This window comes from Colobus angolensis, unplaced genomic scaffold (assembly GCF_000951035.1).
Source record: "Colobus angolensis palliatus isolate OR3802 unplaced genomic scaffold, Cang.pa_1.0 Scaffold197, whole genome shotgun sequence".
In the NCBI taxonomy this organism is placed as follows: Eukaryota; Metazoa; Chordata; class Mammalia; order Primates; family Cercopithecidae; genus Colobus; species Colobus angolensis.
The window spans coordinates 1,258,928-1,279,930 of NW_012115121.1; the positions used below are offsets into that span (position 1 = coordinate 1,258,928).

General features: G+C 36.6%; 1 protein-coding gene across 1 annotated transcript in view; it reads left to right on the forward strand.

Annotated features, from left to right (window-relative positions):
• Positions 1-21,003, forward strand: part of ECT2 (epithelial cell transforming 2) — a 78,722-nt gene that overhangs the window by 32,039 nt on the left and 25,680 nt on the right. Inside the window, exons 15-18 of the mRNA XM_011941051.1 lie at positions 5,299-5,367; positions 6,950-7,060; positions 7,861-7,957; positions 9,643-9,724. Coding sequence (XP_011796441.1) covers positions 5,299-5,367; positions 6,950-7,060; positions 7,861-7,957; positions 9,643-9,724 — 359 coding nt within the window. The remainder of the gene's footprint in view (positions 1-5,298; positions 5,368-6,949; positions 7,061-7,860; positions 7,958-9,642; positions 9,725-21,003) is intronic.

Sequence of the window (21,003 nt, forward strand, 5' to 3'; positions counted from 1 at the left end):
TTTTTTTTTTTTTTTTCTTTTTGAGATGAAGTCTTGCTGTTGCTCAGGCTGGAGTGCAGTGGTGCAGTCTTGTCTCACTGCAATCTCCATCTCCCGGGTTCAAATGATTCTTCTGCCTTAGCCTCCCCAGTAGCTGGGACTACAGGTGTGCACCACCACACCTGGCTGATTTTTGTATTTTTAGTGGAGGTGGGGTTTCACCACATTGGCCAGGCAGGTCTCAAACTCCTGACCTCAGGTGATCTGCCTCTGCCTCTCAAAGTGCTTGGATTACACCACTGTGCTTGGCCTGAACAAAGCAGATTTGATTGAGTTTGAAGTCAGGTGACTTTAAGTGCTTCAGTTTTCCTGTTTATAAAATGGGATAATAATAACTGACTTATGAAGTTGGGTAAACTAATCTTCAGAAGTTTTGTGTAGTGTTAAAACTTTTTTACCCATTGTGTTTACACCCACTGTCTAGCATTTACATTACTGTCAGTAAATGTTTACTGAATGATGGTCATGTTACCTTTAAATTTCAAAATCAGGACTAGCACTCAGTGTTTTTTCTTATCTAGGTATTATGTAAACATCTTTAGTAGCCTCATTCTTAATTTGCTTTCAAGATCTTGTGAGCTGATGTTTTGAGTAAGATGAAAATTTTTGAGGTTGTTATCTACATCTCTCTCTTTTCCTCAGTATGAATTTTTCTTTTTCAGGATTAAACATTATTAATCCTTGATGTATAATTTTCTACTCTTAGCTGGGCACAGTGGCTCATGTCTGTAATCCCAGCACTTTGGGAGGCCGAGGCGAGTGGATTGCCTGAGCCCAAGAGTGTGAGACCAGCCTGGGCAACAAGGCAAAACCCCATCGCTGCAAAAAATGCAAAAATTAGCTGGGTGTGATGGCGCATGCCTGTAGTTCCACCTCTTCGGGAGGCTGAGGTGGTAGGATCACTTGAACCCAGGAGGCAGAGGTTGCAGTGAATCAAGATCATGCCACAGCATTCCAGCCTGAGCAACAGAGTGAGACCCTGTCTCAAAACAAAACAAAAAATAAACCAAATTTCTCTTTTACACAACTATGATGAAACAAAAGAGAGAGGGATTGATAGGAGTTCTTTTTGTTGTTGTTGTTGTTTTTTAAATATATGTATCTTATTTTAGTGTAAGCCTCAAAGAATTGTGTACTTGTTTTAGGAACCCATGTATGTTGGCTTACTGTGCAGTGAGCTCAGCAAAAGAGAAACCCTGGTTAAGATTAATTCTGCACTGTTACTACCTACTTAACAGTGCAGAATAAATCTTAACAAGGAAGAAAAGAAGTAAGTAGCTTAGCTTTCTTAAGCCCCATCTGTTTATGACTTTCCCACTTTTCTAATGTTCTTGCCCAGGCTTTGGAATCTGCTTTGTCTTAGAACTGTAGAATTGTCCTTTCTTTTGGAGGAAAAGTTAAGAGAATCCTATGAGAATTTCTGATATATTATAGACAAGGAGGAGGAGATACATCTCAGTCTCTGTCCTAAATTGTATCGGGCATTTTCCCCAGAAATGTTGTAAGAAATAGTGGTGTTATGAATAAAGCTATTGGGGACTCGCCTGCCAAACTGAGTCCCCCTTTCTAATGGGGACGACTGTGGAATAACATGGAATCTGAGTCAGACAATCCTGAGTTTGAATACTGGTTCACAGCTGTGTGATTTGAGGAAAGTTACTTAATCTCTCTAAGCCTTAGTTGCTTTATTACTTAGTTCCTGAGCTAATAGCAATCTTTTTTTTTTTTTGAGATGGAGTCTTGCTTGGTTGCCCAGGCTGGAGTGCAATTGCACAGTCTCAGCTCACTGCAACCTCCACCTGCTGGGTTCAAGCAATTCTTCTGCCTCAGCCTCCTGAGTAGCTGAGACTACAGGCACGTGCCACCATGACTGGTTAATTTTTTGTATTTTTAGTAGAGACAGGGTTTCATCATGCTGGCCAGACTGGTCTCAAACTCCTGACCTTGTGATCCTCCCGCCTTGGCCTCCCAAAATGCTGGATTGCAGGCATGAGCCGCGGCACCCGACCTAAGACAACAATCTTTAGTCAACAAGCATTAGGAATTAAAAGTTAACCAGAAACTGAGCAGACTATATTTCACAGTGCCTCAAGATGATTTTGCTTTCTTAGAGCAATGTTCTTATGTAAGTATTTTACAGGTTTATGCATTAATAGAGGAATCCCTAACAGATAGTTACGCTCATAAAATCCTGTATGATGTAGGAATAATTACTTTCCTCATTTTTCAGAATAGAAAATTGAGGAACATATAGCTTACATAACTTGTCCAAGGGCACAGAAGTAACAAGCCCAAGAGCCAGTATTTAAACCTCAGTAGTCAGTGCCAGAATTCACTGCATTGTATTGCCCCAAGATTAGACTTATTTATAATATTTCTTCCTTCTTTTTTTTCTTTCAAGTGCAGTTCTGAACAGTTCAGTCTTCCCAGTTCTTGATGTGTGTGGGCTGTTAAAATATTCTTGCTTTGAGTTTACTTTTATGCTATTGAAAGTAGTTTTTCTCCTTTTTGAACTTTACTGAATCTACTAACACAGGACAGTGATTCTTAAATTATTTGTCTTTAGAATCCCTTTTCATTCTTAAAAATTAAGGAAGTTTTACTTATGTGGATTTTATATATTGGTATTTGCTGTATTCAAAATTTTAAAATATTATTTAAGATGTATTATTTTTTAACAGCTTTATTGAGGTACATCTTACATGTTTTTAAATTCACCTATTTAAAATACACAATTCAGGCCTGGCCTGGTGGCTCCTGCCTGTAATCCCAGCACTTTGGAAGGCTGAGGTAGGAATATCACTTGAATCTAGGAATTTGAGACCAGCTTGGTCAACATGGTGAGAACCCATTTTTGCAAAAAATAAAGAAGTTAGCTGACTGTGGTGGCACATGCCTGTAGTCCCAGCTACTTCGGCAGGTTAGGTGGGAGGATTGCTTGAGCTTGGGAGGTTGAGGCTACAGTCAGCTGTGATTGTGCCACTGCACTCCAACCTGAGCAAAAGAGTAAGACCCTGTCTCAAAAAAAAAAAAAAAATTAAATATATGATACAATTCAGTTATTTTAATAACTTAACCAAGTGGTACAACTGTCACCATAAATCCACTCTAGGACATTTTCACTACCCACCCCAAATAAGATGTCTACTTACAATTCATCTTTATTTCTACACCCAGCCATAGGCAACCACTAATGTACTTTCTGTATCTATGATTTTGTGTTTTCTGGACATTTTATGTCTTTAATATATTATAAATATACATTGATACTCTGTATATACACATAGCATATAGATACACTATTTGATACACTATATAGTGTTGTAAATATGTTTATATAGTATGTGGTCTTTTATATATGGTTTCCTCTTAGCATGTTTTTTTTAGTTCATCTAAATGTAGCATGTTAGAAGTTCTTTTTTTCTGGTCAAATAATATTCCATTATATGACTATACTAATTTTTAAAAGTCTCTTCACCAGTTGGTAAGACATTTAGATTGTTTCCATTTTTGGCTATTATGAATAATGCTCCTGTGAGTGTGGTGTGCAAGTCTGTGTGGACATGTTTTCATTTCTCTTGAGTAGGTACCTAGGAGTAGGATTGATGAGCTATATGGTAGTTTTATATTTAAAAATTTTGAGAAAATGCCAGGGTTTTCCCATCATTTTAAAGTTAATTAATTAATCAATTTAGAGATGTGTTGGTGCCTAATTGCCCAGGCCAGCCTCAAACTCTGGGTCTCAAGTGATCCTCCCACGTCAGCCTCTTGAGAAGCTCAGACCCGTCAGTTGTTATTTTCACCAGTAATGAATGAGAATTGCAACTTCTCCACATTCTTGAAAAACACTTATCTTTTTTTTCTTACCTTATAACCATCCTAGTTGGTGAGGAGACATCTCTTGTGGCTTTAACTGTATTTCCCTAATGATTAATGATAAGTGTCTTTTCACATGGTTATTAGCCATTTTTATATTATTTTTTGTGAAATGGCTACTGTCTATAGCCTGTTTTTTTGATTGGATTGTCTTCTTGAGTTGTAAGGCTTCTCTATAAATTCTGGATACAAGTTTTCTTGAAATACAAAAGTTTTAAATTTTGATGAGGTTCAGTGTATTCATTTTTTCTTTTATGGACTGTGATATCAGTGTCATATCTAAAAACTTTTTTCCTAACTCAAGATTTTGAAGATTGTTTTCTTCAAAAGTTGTTTTGCTTGAGGTGAGGGTTTAAGTTCATCTTTTTGCATGTGGGATATCTAATTTTATATTAATTCACTTAAAATAATAACTACGTGACAACACAAGCACCATTCTTTAAGAAAAATAATTTCCAAACAAAAATAATTAGTAAGGGGAGTGGTGGTATTGTAGTTTTTTTACTGTCTGGCTTAATAGAAGACTGGTTTTCATATCTGCTTCTACATTCAGTCTGTTGCAATATCACATATCATGTAGCTTCTAGAAAACAACTGTATACTTGTGAGAGAATGAGTGAAAAAGTCAAATAATGCTTTAGCAGTATTACAAAAATAATTTTAATCTCAGGGATCCCACTGAAAGGGTGTCCCAGCAGTCTTGGATGAAACTTTAGAGAGTCTTTAGTATAAGAGCTTGTCGATTGATGTCTACTTTAAAATCACTTAGAATTTCAATTAGGGCATATCATTTCTTGGCATCTCATTTTATCATCTGATTTGTTTGTTTATCATAAAGCTTTTAAATGTTCTTCTAAGTTTTTACAAAGAAGTAATATTTTAGAAAGACCATGAAGAATTAACAAACTATGCTTCATGGGCCAAATCCAGCCCATTGCATGTTTTGGTTAAAAAAAATTTTATTGGAACACAGCCACACTCATTTATTCACACTTTTAAATTTGCTGACCCCCGTTAGAGATTACAGTTTTTAATGACTGATGTTAAATAAGATGCTTCAGCAGCAGGATTGAAAGTAGTTTTCTATAATTAATAACACCAATCAGCTTTATAGTTAATAAGAAAAAAATACTGAGTTATCACATCACATTGGAAAGTTAGGCTTATTGACTTTATATTTTAAAAATTATTTTTCAAAGGACTTTTTTTTGTAGTAAAAGTTAATTCCTTGTTGAAGAGAAAAAATGGGATGTTCATTATTTTACACATTAAATTAAGACACTTCGTAAAGTGCTTCTTTCCAACGAGTATCTCGGAAATATTAAAAGTTGTATAAGGAGCTGTCAGGTTTAATTTTAAATATTTCCACTCGTGCTATTTCAGGATGATCTCGAAGACCTTATCGTTAATTGGGATGAGAGCAAAAGCATTGGTGACATTTTTCTGAAATATGTAAGTATTGTATTTCCTTTTTAAGTTTTCAGATTAAAATATGATCTCATCAAGGACTGGCAAGGAATGTAATTTACCTATTTAAATGTGAGAGGTTTTAAAACTTTGACATGATTGTGTTTATAGAATATATTGGAAATGTTCTTTGTCTTCTGAAACATGCCTTCTATATGCAATTTAACATCTTAATAGCTCAAGATTATTAGAAGAATGCCAATTATCATGCTGTACTATAATTGTTTTAGTATGTATCAAGTTATTTGCCCTTCATAAATGGCCACAGATTGTATTTTCATTTTATATATTATTTAATTTTCATTTTAAGTTCAGGAGTACATGTACAGGTTTACTACATAGGTAAAACTGTGTCATGGGGGTTAATTGTACAGATTGTTTCGTCACCCAGGTGTTAAGCCTAGTACCTATTTGTTATTTTTCCTGTTCCTCTCCTTGCTCCTACCCTCCACCTTCCAAAAGGCCCCAGGTATGTGTTGTTCCCCTCTATGTGTCTATGTCTTCTTATCATTTAGCTCCCACTTAGAAGTGAGAATGTGTGGTGTTTGGTTTTCTGTTCCTGTGTTAGTTTGCTAAGGATGATGCCCTCCAGCTCCATCTGTGTTCCTGCAAAGGACATGATCTCGCATTTTTTTTTTTTTTTTTAAATGGCTGCATAGCATTCCATAGTGTATATGTACCACATTTTCTTTATCAAGTTTATCATTGATGGGCGCTTAGGTTGACTCTATGTCTTTGCTACTGTGAGTATTGCTGAATTCTACCAGATGTACAAAGAAGTTTTTATTTTTCTCCCTTCTTAGTTGATCACACTTTTTGCTGTCATGTCTGTTTCTATTTAAAGGCTTCTAATGAACTGCCTCTTACTAGGATAAGAACCACACAACTTCAGTTTTATAAATTCATTTCGACAAGATTCTATGAATAGAATTTATACATTTCTTTGAATCTCTTTAAATAGGATTTGTAAGTTTCAGTGCCTTGAGCACTGGCATTTATACTTTTATTTTTTGAGGCCTCTAACTTCTTTCCTTACAAAATAATCTCTTAGATGTTTTTTCAGTTTGGTTGAGAATTAAAAATTTACAAATTATTTTCTCATTTTTTTGATACTTTTTAATTTTCTCAATCAGCCAACACTTTTCCTTTTCTTGCTTGCATTTTTGAGTAATATAACTGATCTTTTAATGGTGGTTTGGATTTTTGAATAAATACCATGCTTTTGGAATCTACATAGATCAGCTGTAATTTAATTAATATTTTTTAAACTCATAGACGTTTTCTTTGTCATGTTTGTATCAATACAATAAGCTTTAACATATCTTTTGTTTTTTTCTGGGTGTTTTCATGTTTTAGACTGTGTATACCAATTGATGTATTTTGTTTAGCAATTCTTTACTGAAATTTATGAAATAAATTTCTATATTTAATTTGAGAAAAATCTTACTTTAAACTTTGTATCCAATATTTCAGATTGTGACTATTAATTATTTGACTTTAAGTTACATTGTCTCTAAGGGGGTGACAAATGCATAACAAATAATGTTTTCTTCCCTTTTCTTTCTAGTCAAAAGATTTGGTAAAAACCTACCCTCCCTTTGTAAACTTCTTTGAAATGAGCAAGGAAACAATTATTAAATGTGAAAAACAGAAACCAAGATTTCATGCTTTTCTCAAGGTAATGTATATTTCTTTCAAATAAAAATTTGAGAATTATTTCTGAAGTAATTCAAAATTATGAAACAATAAAGTAAATTTTAACTTTAGTAAAATATATCTATTAATATCTGTTAGTTTTAGTTGTACTTGTGGGTGACCATGAGGTTTAGCTTTGGAAGGTTTGTTATATTTAGTGTTAGGTACCAGGAGGTGGTTGAATGAATAAGAATGTTATATGTGGTCTTTTTTTTTAAGTTGTGGCCAGGTGCACTGGCCAATGTCAGCCTATAATCTTAGCACTTTGAGAGACTGATGAGGGAGGATTGCTTGAGGCTAGGAGTTTGAGATCATCCTGAGCAACATAGTGAGACTCCCATCCCTACAAAAAGTTTTTAAAAAAGTTTTATGTATTTTAGTTCTCAAAACACCTAATGATTTTCCAGTGAGATTTGTTTTGCTTTTAATGATTTTTTTCTTATCAGTTCCTTACTTTGTTTATTTAATGGTATTAGCATAATTAATATTATTAAATGTGCTTTTTCTTGTGAATGATGTAGACTTAAGAGAAATTTAAGGTGGGATATATAGGAGTGTGTAGAAGAACTCACTTTTTATGTAAGATGTTAACCACTGGCTGGCCAAGAGGCCATTTCAGGCCCTGGAAGATTATTCAGCCAAGTAATCTACCACAGAGAAATTCCACCTCTTCTCTATTAGTTTGTATCAGGGACACTAATGATAAGGTGTAATCCAGTAAAAGTAGGGCATATAATCTTTGCAGAAAACCTTTTTTGAAATTGTTGAATAAATTTTTTTCAGATAAACCAAGCAAAACCAGAATGTGGACGGCAGAGCCTTGTTGAACTTCTTATCCGACCAGTACAGAGGTTACCCAGTGTTGCATTACTTTTAAATGGTACTTGTCTGATCTGTTTCAAACTACGTCAGATGTTTTAATAGAATTGTTTTTTCCAAAAAAGTTGAATTTCTTCTCATTTTTAGAGTTTCTTAGATTTCAGCATTAAAGTTTATATATGTTTTACTTTATGGATTATCTTAAAAAATAGTCACTGGTGCTACTAAAATTCAGCTTGGCCTGAAATATTTTATTTGTTGATTAGTAGTATATATTTTGTCTTTTCATTTAAAAGTTTTCTTAATATTTCACGGTGTGTCACTAATTCAAAATCATTTTACATCCAAGTACATACAAAATTTGCCCACAAAATCACGAGGAGAAGATAATTTGTATGTCCCAAGTTTTTGTAGCCCGTTTTTGAATTTTAGTAAAGTTCTATATACGTGGCTTTATGCTTACTTTTTTTGACCTTAGATTGTTCAGAGTACTCTTGAAACATACCTGTTTATTCTAGAACTGAACTATAGATATCAGTAGAAGGGAATTTTACAGCAGATAATTTTTATGCATAAATTTTGCCTGTGGTAAAAAATGTGTATATATATGCTGTTATATTTAGCTGGCTAAAGACAGTATCCATTTTTATTTTATTCTTACGTATGAAAACAAAATTATAGCCTGTAATTCCAGCACTTTGGAAGACTGAGGGTAAACCCGGGAGTTGGAGACCAGCCTGGGCAACATACAGGGACCCAGTCTCTAAAAATAATTAAAAAAAAAAAAGGAGGATAACTAAATTATAAACAGGAAAAGCCTATAATAAAATATTTAATTCCTAAGCTAAATCTACACTAATATTTACAGCAGACAAGGAGACAAATTTTGTGACTGTTTAATCTGTTATTTTCTGTAAAAATCTTGGTTAGTATGTGAATTATAGTACTAACTAAAAATTTGACCTTTTTTTTTGTTTTTTAGAGTTATATAGTTGAGAATTACTGGCTTATAAAAAGATTTGTCCACTATTTAAAACTATTCTGATTTACAAATTATAAGGAGAATATATGAACAAACTTCAGGTTTCCAAAACATTGTGGTTTTCTTCTAATTTGCATATCTTCATCATTGTTTAAGTACTTGTAGAAATTCATAAATGTTATAAATAAAATGATTTCTAGGCTTTATTACTATTATTCCACGTGAGAGATTAGGTGGACAGTGGTACTAGGTTAAACCTAGATTTGATAAGAGTATGCCAAGGATGGCACAGGGAACACAAATAAACAACCTGGGTTAGAAGAGTCAATGTGTTAAGTATAAATCTCTAAGGTAACAAAATCTGTGCTTAAAGATAGCAGATGCTCTCTGTGATGTAGCCATGGGCCCCAGTATGAAACACAAAATACATTTTGATTTCTGAGCTTATTGAGGATCATGTGTTTTCATTTAGCACTATGGAGAAAGTTTGAGGACTTTAGGAGTCCCCAAGTATTACTTGAAGGGATTGGAACAGCAGTATAAGAAAATCAGGATTACATATTCTGAAAATTTAGTCAGTAAAAATGAAAACCTTAACAGACGTGTAGTAAGAGAGCTTTTTAGGGAACAGTGCTTAAAACTTTTTTAAAGTAAAGATTGAATATTATCTTTAAAAATTAGCTATATCTAGATGGACAGCAGTTTAGTCTTAGATGAGAAATCACTGAATTTTTTATGCATGGGAAAACATTGTGTTATTACAGATCTTAAGAAGCATACAGCTGATGAAAATCCAGACAAAAGCACTTTAGAAAAAGCTATTGGATCACTAAAGGAAGTAATGATGTAAGTGCATTATTTTCAATTTTTGATCGTGCCTTAGATTTCGAATGAAATTGATAGAAAACTAGAATCATAAATAGGAAAATATCAATGAAATGTCTAAATTATTTTTCTAATAGTGTAGTGACACATTAAAATGAAGTGTTTTAAGAATACATTCATTAATCAAAACATTTATTTCTGAAGGTATTAAACTATTGTGCACAGAGAATAATAGTTTAGAAACTTGAAAATGTTTCAAATTCCCTAATAGACATTTTCTTCATATAACTCTAGTCATAGCTTGTTTCTGTCTTCATATTAATGTGGATTGCCCAAATGTAACTTGAGAATGTGACCACAGTGAAATTAAAAGGTTTATGATACTTTTTCACATTAATTTTTAAACTTTTTGTTTTCTACCTAGAGTTCTGTGGAATTGAGTTGGCAGGATTGGTTGGAAATGTATTAAAAGTATAAATTCGGCCGGGCGCGGTGGCTTAAGCCTGTAATCCCAGCACTTTGGGAGGCCGAGACGGGCGGATCACGAGGTCAGGAGATCGAGACCATCCTGGCTAACACGGTGAAACCCCGTCGCTACTAAAAAAATACAAAAAACTAGCCGGACGAGGTGGCGGGCGCCTGTAGTCCCAGCTACAAGGGAGGCTGAGGCAGGAGAATGGCGGGAACCCGGGAGGCGGAGCTTGCAGTGAGCTGAGATCCGGCCACTGCACTCCAGCCCGGGCGGCAGAGCGAGACTCCGTCTCAAAAAAAAAAAAAGTATAAATTCAATGAAATTGATCTGGGGAGTTTGATCATAAACTTAGGCTGCTTACTGTAGGTCTAACTTGGAAACAGGACTGATCAGAAATGTTAGGAGCAGAGTGGAAAACTCTCTTGCCATTGGCTGTTTCTGTTTCGCCTCAGAGAAGGTACTTTAAGTGGAGTTTACATATCAGTGTGTTTAATAGATATAATTAATTTCTGAGATTCCAGGGTGCTTCTATATGAGAGTTTCTTAAAAGGCTTCCAGAAGGGCTCTTAAGGAGAAACTTCACTAGCTCTAGAGAGGGGATTCAGCGGAGACCTGTCTCTCATTCTCTTATTTGAGACAATAATGCTCAAATTAGTTATTACCAGCTTTTGTTGTTGCTGAAAGGGTTATGTAAACAGGTGTCCCGAGACTCCCTCAGATACCAAAATCTGCAGGTGCTCAAGTCTCCTACAATCAGCATCTGCAGATATGGAGGGCCAAGTGTATATACTTTTTTTGTTTTGTTTTCTTTTTTGCCTATGTATTTTGTACGTTCACCAGCCAGCCATCATGCTTTTGATTTTTTTTCCCCTGGGGCCAGGATAACGGTATTGAGACTATTATGATGACAATTCTCTGTAATTTTTCAACACCTTATGGTTTAAAATACTCTGACACACATTATTTACCTTGATCTTTTCAACATGAAGTAGGCAGTCATTGTTTTCATATTTTTATAAAAGAAACTGAGATGTTGTTACCTGCTCAATTTATCTGTTTGGAGTGTAGAATACTCTACAAGTGGCTATGCCATTTGTTATTTATGTATAATATATTTTGGTAAGCCAAGATTATAAAATAAGTAAGGAAAAGTAGCAAATGATTAGTCATTTGACCTGTTGCCTTCTTTAGAATAGTGTCAAGCTGGCTGCTGGAGGGATAATGGGCTGAATCAGTAAGACATTATTTAAGTTTCTTGAGAACTTCTATTTTTAGTATATCCTTACCCTAAGTGCTTTTCTCATAGATTTTCAATAAATGTTACATTATAGGAGCTAATATTTTAATGTCGAATTGTGATGCTGATTTAGAAGCCTTATAGAAATTTACCAGATCTAAATTCTCAAGATTCTTGAACATTTAGCCCAGAGATTTAATGCTTATTATGGTTGATTAAAACCACCGTAACCTGTCAGATGCAGGAAATAATGACACAGCACCAATTCACTAGTCCTTGCCATTTAAGCAAACTAAAAAAACCTCCTAAAATTGGATTCTAGCAACATCAGTTATACATGCTTAGATTTTCAATATTAATTTGTTATAGATATATGTTTTTAGTTACTTCAAATATGGCTTTTTTCTTAAACTATGCATATTTAAAATATAGTTTGATTAATTTCAGCACACATATGCTCCCATGAAACCGTCACTGTAATCAAGATGAGGAACATTTCCATCACCCCCAACATTTACTCATGTGCCTTGGTAATCTCTTTTTCTGGCCCATCCTGTTTTACCCTTCCCAAGGCAACCGTCTATCACGAATTTAGGAATGCCCCAGATACTGTGGGTTAGGTTGCAGACCGTGACAATAAAGGAAATATCCCAGTAAAGCAAGTCGTGTAAATTTTTTCATTTCTCAGGGCATATAAAAGTTATGTTTACACTATACTATAGCCTCTGAATTGTGCAGTAGCATTATGTTTAAAAAGTAATGTACATACCTTAATGAAAAATTATTGTTAAAAATGACAACAGGCGGGGCGCGGTGGCTCACGCCTGTAATCCCAACACTTTGGGAGGCTGAGGCAGGAGAATCGCTTGAACCCAGGAGGTGGTGGTTGCAGTGAGCTGAGATTGCGCCATTGCACCCTAGCCTGGATGACAGAGCAAGACTCTGTCTCAAAAAAAAAAAAAAAAAGAAAAAAGAAAATGCTAATAATTATCTGAGCCTTCAGGAAGTTATAGTCTTTTTGCTAGTGGGGGATCTTGCCTTGATGTTGATGACTGCTTACCAGGGTAGTGGTTGCTGAAGGCTGGGATGGCTGTGGTAATTGTTTCTCTCTCTCTCTCTTTTTTTGTTTTTGTTTTTGTTTTTGAGACAGGGTCTCACTCTGGTCGCCCAGGCTGGAATGGAGTGGCACAGTCTCAACTCACTGCAGCCTCCACCTCCTCCCACCTCAGCCTCTTGAGTAGCCGGGATTATAGGTGTGCACCACCACACCCAGCTAATTTTTATGTTTTTTTGTAGAAATGGGGTTTTGCCATGTAGCCCAGGCTGGTCACAGACTCCTGAACTCAAACTATCTGCTCACCTCAACCTCCCAAAGTATTGGGATTACAGGCATGATCCACCACACCTGGCCGGCACTTTCTTAAAATAAGACAGCAGTGAAGTAGGCCATATCAATTGACTTTTCCTTTCGTGAACGATTTCTCTGTAGCATGCAGTGCTGTTGCACAGAATTTAACCCATATTAAACTGCAAAGTTGGAGTCAGTTCTCTTAGATTTTGACACCATGTTATCAACTAAGTAGTATTCTAAATCCTTTCTTGTCATTTCAACAATGTTCACAGGATCTTCACCAGGAGTAGATTCCATCTCAAGAAACCACTTTCTTTGCTTATATGTAAGAAGCAGTTCTTTTATCTGTTCAGGTTTGTTTATGAGATTGCAGCAATTCAGTCCCATCTTTAGCCTCTACTTCTAATTGTAGTCCACTTGCTATTTCTGCCACATCTGCAATTCCTTCTGCAACTGAAATCTTGAACCCCTCAAAGTCATCCGTAAGGATTAGAATCAACTTCTTCCAAACTATTAATGTCGATATTTTGGCCTCTCACTATTGACAAATGTTCTTTTTTTTTTTCCTTCGTTTTTATTTGTACCTCCTTCTTGGCTGAGCTCTGGCTTTTGGTTTTGTCTCCCTCACCTCTCTGCTGCTGACCACTGCAGGCTCTCTGAACCTTGACAGTTACTTCCCCTGAGGTCTCTACCCATGCCTCCTGTCTCTCGCGCTCAGTTTTACCTGCCCGACGTAAGGTCTTAAATGGCAACCCAGATGGCGAATGCTTTCCAGTAGGTTTTCTTTTTCTTTTTTTGTTTTTTTTCTCAGTTCAAGTTTAATAGAAACTGCAAAAGATCAATTGGCTTATGCCCTCTAATGATACAGCATGCAAACCAGTGGCCTGCCCCACAACACAGCTCATGCCATTCCTACCAAGGGAAGAAATGCCGGCCTCTGTAACCCCTGTAGGAAAGGCCTGCTTTGTAACACACCACATCTCAGCTGAATCTAAAGTCTAGTGTTTTACTTATGAAAAGAAAATAGAAGAGAGATTTTGTTGTGGCTGTCCACTGCAGCCTGGCACTAAAATGTCCCAGTGCTCACTTCTACTTGGAAAAATATTCTTTGCTCGTTTGGATATCATCCAGTAGGTTTTCAATTGACTTAGTGATTCTTGTGACTCTTCTGATGGATCTGTTCTATCTGTGGCAGCTATAGCCTTATGAAATGTGTTTCTTAAGACTTGAAAATTGAAATTACTCCTTTATTCACGGGCTGCAGAATTGGATGTTGAGCTGACAGGCATGAAAACAAAATCTTGTACATCTCCATCAGAGCTCTTGGATGACTAGGTATATTGTCAATAAGCAGTAATCTTTTGAAAGGAATATTTTTCTGAGCAGTAGGTCTCAAGAGTGGGCTTAAAGATTTAGTAGGGCAGGGTGCAGTGGCTCATGCCAGTAATCCTAGCACTTTAGGAGGCCAAGGTGGGCAGATCATTTGAGGCCAGGAGTTTTAGACCAGCCTGACCAACATGGCAAAACGCCGTCTGTACTAAAAGTACAAAAATTAGCTGGGTGTGATGATGCATGCCTGTAATCCCAGCTACTCAGTGGCTGACGTACGAGAATTGCTTGAATCCAGTAGCTGGATGTTGCTGTGAACCAATTGTGCCACTGCACTCCAGCCTGAATGACAGAACAAGACTCTTGTCTCAAAAAGAAAGAAAAGACAATTTAGTAAACCATGGTGATGTGCTGTTATCCATGCTTTGTTGTTTCATTTATAGAGCACAGACAGTCAATTTAGCATAATTCATAGGGCCCTAGTATTTTCAGAATGGTCAATGATCATTGGCTTCAACATAGTCAGTCACCAGCTGCATTAGCCCCTAACAAAAGAGTCCTGTGAAGCTCTGAAACCAGGCATTGACTTCTCTTTAGCTGTGAAAGTCCTAGAAAGCCTTCTACTGGAAGGCTGTTTTGTCTACACTGAAAATCTGTTGTTTAGTATAGCCACCTTCTTCAATTATCTTAGCTAGATTTTCTGGATAACTTGCTGTAGCTTCTCCATTAGCACTTGCTGCTTCACCTTGTACTTTTATGTTACAGAAATAGCTTCTTAAACTTCCATGAACCAACTCTGCTAACTTCAGACTTTTCTTCTGCAACTTTCTTACCTCCCACAGCTTTTGCAGAATTGAAGAGAGTTAAACTGTTCTGAATTAGATAGGGGCTTGTTCTGGATTGTTAAGGCTGGTCTGGTCTTCTGTCTGGACCACTGAAACATTCTCCATATCAGTAATAAGGTTGTTTTACTTATTATTCATGTCACTGGAGTAACACTTTTCATTTTTCTTCAAGAACTTTTCTTTTGCATTCACAGTTTGGCTGTTTGGTGCAAGAGGCTTAGCTTTAGGACTATCTCTGTTTTCATCTTGCCTCTCTTACTAAACTCAACCATTTCTAGCTTTTGATTTGAAGTGAGAAATGTATGACTCCTCCTTTCACTTAAATAGTTAGAGGACATTGTAGGGTTGGTTATTACTTTCAATATTGTTGTATCTCAGGGAATGGAGAAGCAAGAGGAGAGAGAGGTGGGGGGAATGGCTAGTTGGTGGAGCACTCAGAACACACACACATTTATCAGTTAGGTTTGATGTCTCATGGGCATTGTTTGTGGTGTCCCAAAACAATTACAATAGTAACATCAAAGATCACTGATCACAGCTCACTGTAACAGATAAAAAAAAAAATGAGAAAGTTTGAAATATTGAGAGAAGTAGCAAAATGTGATAGAGACATGAAGTAAGCACGTACTGTTAGAAAAATGACATGATAGACCTACTTGACACAGGGTTGCTTACAAACGTTCAATCTGTGAAACAACAACAACAGCAACAACAAAGAAAAAACACTGTATGTGAAGCACAATAAAGTAAAGCACAATAAAGTGAGGTATGCCTATATGCACTTTCTATGATTTGATATACATGGAATATTTTGGCCTTTTTTTTTTACTCAGCATAATTACTTTGAGATTAGTCCTTATTGTTGCTTATTTCAATAGTTAATTTACTTTTATCTTCCATTGTATGACTATATCACAGTTCATCCATTTTCGTGTTGTTTCCAGTACTTGGCTATTCCAAGTAAAGCTGCTGTGAACATTTGTGAACAAGTTTGTATAGACATGTGCCTTCATTTCTCTTGAATAAATTCCTAGGAATAGGAATGGCAGGTCAGATAGTAGGTTTTTCCTTTTTTTGTGGAGGGGGTGGTATCTCATTCTGTGACCCAGGCTTGAATGTGGTGGTATAATGTTGGCTCACTACAGCCTCCCCCTCCCAGGCTCAAGTGATCATCCCACCTCAGCCTTTTGAGTAGCTGGGATTACAGGTGCAGTGGTACCATACCTGGCTACTTTTTTCTATTTTTTGTGGAGACAGGGTTTCACTGTGTTGTCCAGGCTGGTCTCAAACTCCTGGAGTCAAGCACTCTGCCTGCCTTGGCCTCCCAAAGTGTAGGAATTACAGGTGGAACTACTGCACCCAGCAAGATGTATGCATTTCTAAGAAACTGCTGAACTGTTGGCAAGATGGTTGTATTATTTTGCATTCCCACCAACAGTGTGTGGTGTTCCAGAGTTTCCACGTCCTTACCAACAATTGGTATGGTCAGTGATTTCATTTTTTGTTTATTTATTTTTGAGACGGAGTCTCTGTCGCCAGGCTACAGTGCAGTGGCGCGATCTCGGCTCACTGCAACCTCCGACTCCCTGGTTCAAGTGATTCTCCTGACTCAGCCTCCAAGTAGCTGGGATTACAGGCACATGCCACCACTCCCAGCTCATTTTTGTATTTTTAGTAGAGACGGGGTTTCGCCATGTTAGCCAAGATGGTCTCGATCTCCTGACCTCATAATCTGCCTGCCTCGGCCTGTGATGGGATTACAGGCATGAGCCACTGCTCCCGGCCTATTTTTTACTTTTTTATTCTTCCTTTTTGAGATGGAGTCTTACTCTTTTGCCGAGGCTGGAGTGCAGTGGTACAATCTCTGCTCACTGCAACCTCCCCCTCCCAGGTTCAAGCAATTCTCCTGCCACAGCCTCCCGAGTAGTTGGGATTACAGGCACCCACCACCATGTTCAGCTTAGTATTTTTAGTAGAGACGGAGTTTCACCATGTTGGCCAGTCTGGTCTCGAACTCCTGACCTCAATCTGTCCACCCTCCTCAGCCTTCCAAAGTGCTGGGATTACAGGTGTGAGCCACCACACCTGGCCTGGCCAGTCATTTTAATTTGTGACATTCTAATAGATGTTTGGTTGTCTTTCCTGGTGGTTTTGATTTGCATTTTCATGACAAATGATGTTAAATGTCTTTTCTTGTGATTGTTTGCTGTCATATTACTTTCTTTGGTGATATGCCTGTTCAAATCTTTTGTCTCCTTGAAAAAAAATTGTGGTTGTTTTTTTGTAATTGAATTTTGAGAGTTCTTTATATATTTGAGTTAAAGGGCTTTTTTTTTCTTTTTTTAAAAAAAGATACATGATTTGCAAATATTTTCTCAGTTTCTGGCTTGCTTTTTTCTTTTTACAATTTCTTGAAAAAATAAGAGTTCTAGATTTTTAAGTCTAATTTAGCAAATTTTATTTTAGTGGATTGTGCTTGTATAGTTTTATCTAAGAAATATTTGCCTAACCCAAGGTCACAAGGATTTTTTTCTTACTTTCTTTAAGAATGTTTGTGGGATTAGTCTTTAGGTAAAACTCATTTAGGTCTGTGATCCATTTTGAGTTAATTTTTGTACATGGCGCATGGTATAGATTGAAGTTCATTTTTTAAAATATGGAAATCTATTCTAGCAGTGTTTGTTGCAAAGAGTATCCTTTCTCCACTGAATTGTTTTTGTACCATTGCTGAAAGTCAGCTGATCATAAATGTAAGGGTTTATTTCTTTACTCTCAGTTCGGTTTCATTGATCTGTATGTCTGTGCTTATTCCAGTATCACACTGCCTTGATTACTGTACTTTAAGTTTTGAAATTGGGAAGTATGTGTCTTCCAACTTTGTTCTTTTTCAGAATTGGTTTCGCTATTCTGAGTTCCATAAATTTGGCATGTAGCTTTTAGGAGCATCTTGTCAGTTTCCGAAAAACAACAACAACAAAAAACTGTGGAGAATGTGTATAGGAATTTTATTGAATTTGTACATCAATTTGAGGAGTATTATCTTAGCAATATTATTATTTTTTGAAACGGAGTCTCGCTGTCGCCCAGGTTGGAGTACAGTGGCACGGTCTCAGCTCACTGCAATCTCCACCTCCCGGGTTCAAGTGATTCCCCAGCATCAGCCTCCCGAGTAGCTGGGACTACAGGTGTGCACCATCACGTCTGGCTAATTTTTTGTGTTTTTAGTAGAGATGGGGTTTTATCTTGTTGGCCAGGCTGGTCTTGAACTCCTGACCTCGGGTGATCCACCCACCTTGGCCTCTCAAAGTTCTTCGATTACAGGCATGAGCCACCGCACTTGGCCTATGTTAGCAATATTAAATCTTCTGATTTATGAATATTTCCATTTATTTACTTTTAATTTCTTTCAACTGTATTTTGTGGTTTTCAGAGGATAAGCTTTGTGGGTTTCTTGTTAAACTTATTCTTAAGTATTTTATTCTTTTTGATGCTATTGTAATACAAAAATTAGCCAGCCATGGTGGTGTGGTGTGTGCCTGTAGTCCCAGCTACTCAGAGGCTGAGGCAGGAGAATTGCTTGAACCGGGAGGTGGAGGTTGCAGTGAGCCACGATTGCACCACTGCACTCCAGCCTGGCTGACAAAGTGAGATGCTGTAAAAAAAAAAAAAAAAAAAAAAACTTTCAAAATTGTCAAAATACATTTTTGCTTGGAATTAGTAGTTAGACAGTTTTATGTTTGTTGCTGCTAACTGTTTTAAAGTCATGGAGCTTTAAGTCCAGCCTAAAATGAAATGATCTTCATGTAATTCTTTGATATGTGAGATTAAATTAATATTATTGATTTAATAAAAACAGCTGTATCTTCTGAGTTATTTACAACATACCCATGTATTTCACTTTAGGTTCTTAGGTAAATATCTGATATTAACAGGTTATAATTCTGATTAGTAAAAAGTAACTTAAAATAATGACTAGCTCTAATACCTCAATTTTCATAATGAGTCTAGGCATAATTGCTAAAAAATTTATGTAACTGTAAATGGGATAAACATTTATAACTAAACTTTGCAAGTAATTTGAAATCTTTAAGTTATGTTACATTAAATTAAGTAATAGCTCATTAAATGCCTGAGTCATATCCAAATAAGAGAAAAACGAAAACAAATTGCTGAATATAAATCGGCTGGTTCTTGGATTCTTAAATTTTATAAAAACACTAAATATACTTAGATCTATTAATACACATAACATTATAAGAGGACAATGCGTTTTTTTAATTAAAAAATAATGATTTTGTCAAATTCACAGGTTATTTAAAGTTTGTTTCAAAATATAAATTTAAGAAGAAAATTAAAATTGGAGGAAAAACCAGTGTGGGGGAGGGAGAGAGGGGGAGAGAGAGAGGGAGAGATACAAAGATAGTTATGGATATAAAGATATATTTTTAGTTTAATAATTTTAAAATGTCTGTGATAAATTTTTGTTCTAAGGCAAAATGGTTGTTCCAATATCAAAAACGAAAAATTATAGGACTAGACTAGGTGTTTGAGAAAATGATAAAGGATCTAAACAAGTCACAGAGGGTTTATGAAGGCTGGGCTTTATAAAGGAAGATTTATGTGTGATCAGGTTGACAGGGTTGGAAAGGATTTCTTTGTAAGTTTTTTCTAAAAATTAAACATTGGTGTCAGGAGTGCACTGATTGATTTAGGACCAAAGTCTGAATCTCTATGTTTAAAACAATGAGTTTTACTTGAAGTATTGATCAGCTTTTAATAAAATTGCAATAGGTTTTAATTTTTAATTCCAGAATCTGTTTATCAGCCATCTTCTAAACTGCGGGCATTTTCTGTTTTGTCCTACATTTCTTCCTGGTATCTATTTAATTTCCCCATTTCAGGTTAAAAATGCTGTCTTCTTTATTTAAAATGATTATTTTAATTAATTAATTCATTTATTTATTGGAGGTAGTCTCACCCAGTCACCCAGGCTATAGTGCATTGGTGTGATCTCAGCTCACTGAAACCTCTGCCTCCCGGGTTCCAGGGATTCTCCTGCCTCAGCCTCCTGAGTAGCTGGGATTACATGCGCACGCCACCATGCCCTGCTAATTTTTGTATTTTTAGTAGATATGGGGTTTCGCTTTGTTAGGTGATCCTCTCACCTCGGCCTGCCACCGTGCTGGAATTGGAGGCATGAGCCATCACACCCAGCCTTATTTCTTAAGGTAGCATTTTCCTTTTGAAATTTCTCAGATTCAAGTATCAGGTTCAACTTGTGTGTGTGTGTTTGAGTGACAGGGTCTCACTGTCACAGGCTGGAGTGCAGTGGCACAATCTTGACTCACTGCAACCTCCACTTCCCAGGCTGAAGCGATTCTCCTACCTCAGCCTCCCGAGTAGGTGGGACTACAGGTGTGCACCACCGTGCCTGGCTAATTTTTTGTATTTATTTTTAGAGATGTGCTTTTGCCATTTTGCCTAAGCTAGTCTCAAACTCCAGGGTTCAAGCAATCCACCCACCTAGGTCTCCCAAAGTGCTGGGATTACAAACATGAGCCACCATGCCCAGCTGGAGGTTCAACTTCTGCTGTGTCTCATAGCACATGATTTTCAGGTCATACATTGCTACCTTTTGCTTTTTCACCTTTTGAGAAGGCATAGGTTGATAACTCTTTGCTTCAGCTTTTTTCTATAAGCTTTTATAACTGTTTTCTGTGTTTGTAACTCTGCTGTTATATCCTGACACTAAAATGTTCATCTTGAAGGCCTTGATCCTTTACTTGTGGTTTTTCGTCATGTGTCTGAATTGTTAACAGTTATTGTGTAACATTGTTCCTTTGTCTAATTAAATTCAAGTGCTCTTTTCATCTGGCTCAACTTCCAGGTTATCTAAATGAGCTTCCCCCAAGAAAGAACAATCATACTGCAGAAAGTTTTTCTTTGCCTTTTTGATAACTGGCCTAAGAAACAGATTTTATGTTTTATCAAGAAAATGTCGGCCGGGCGCGGTGGCTCAAGCCTGTAATCCCAGCACTTTGGGAGGCCGAGACGGGTGGATCACGA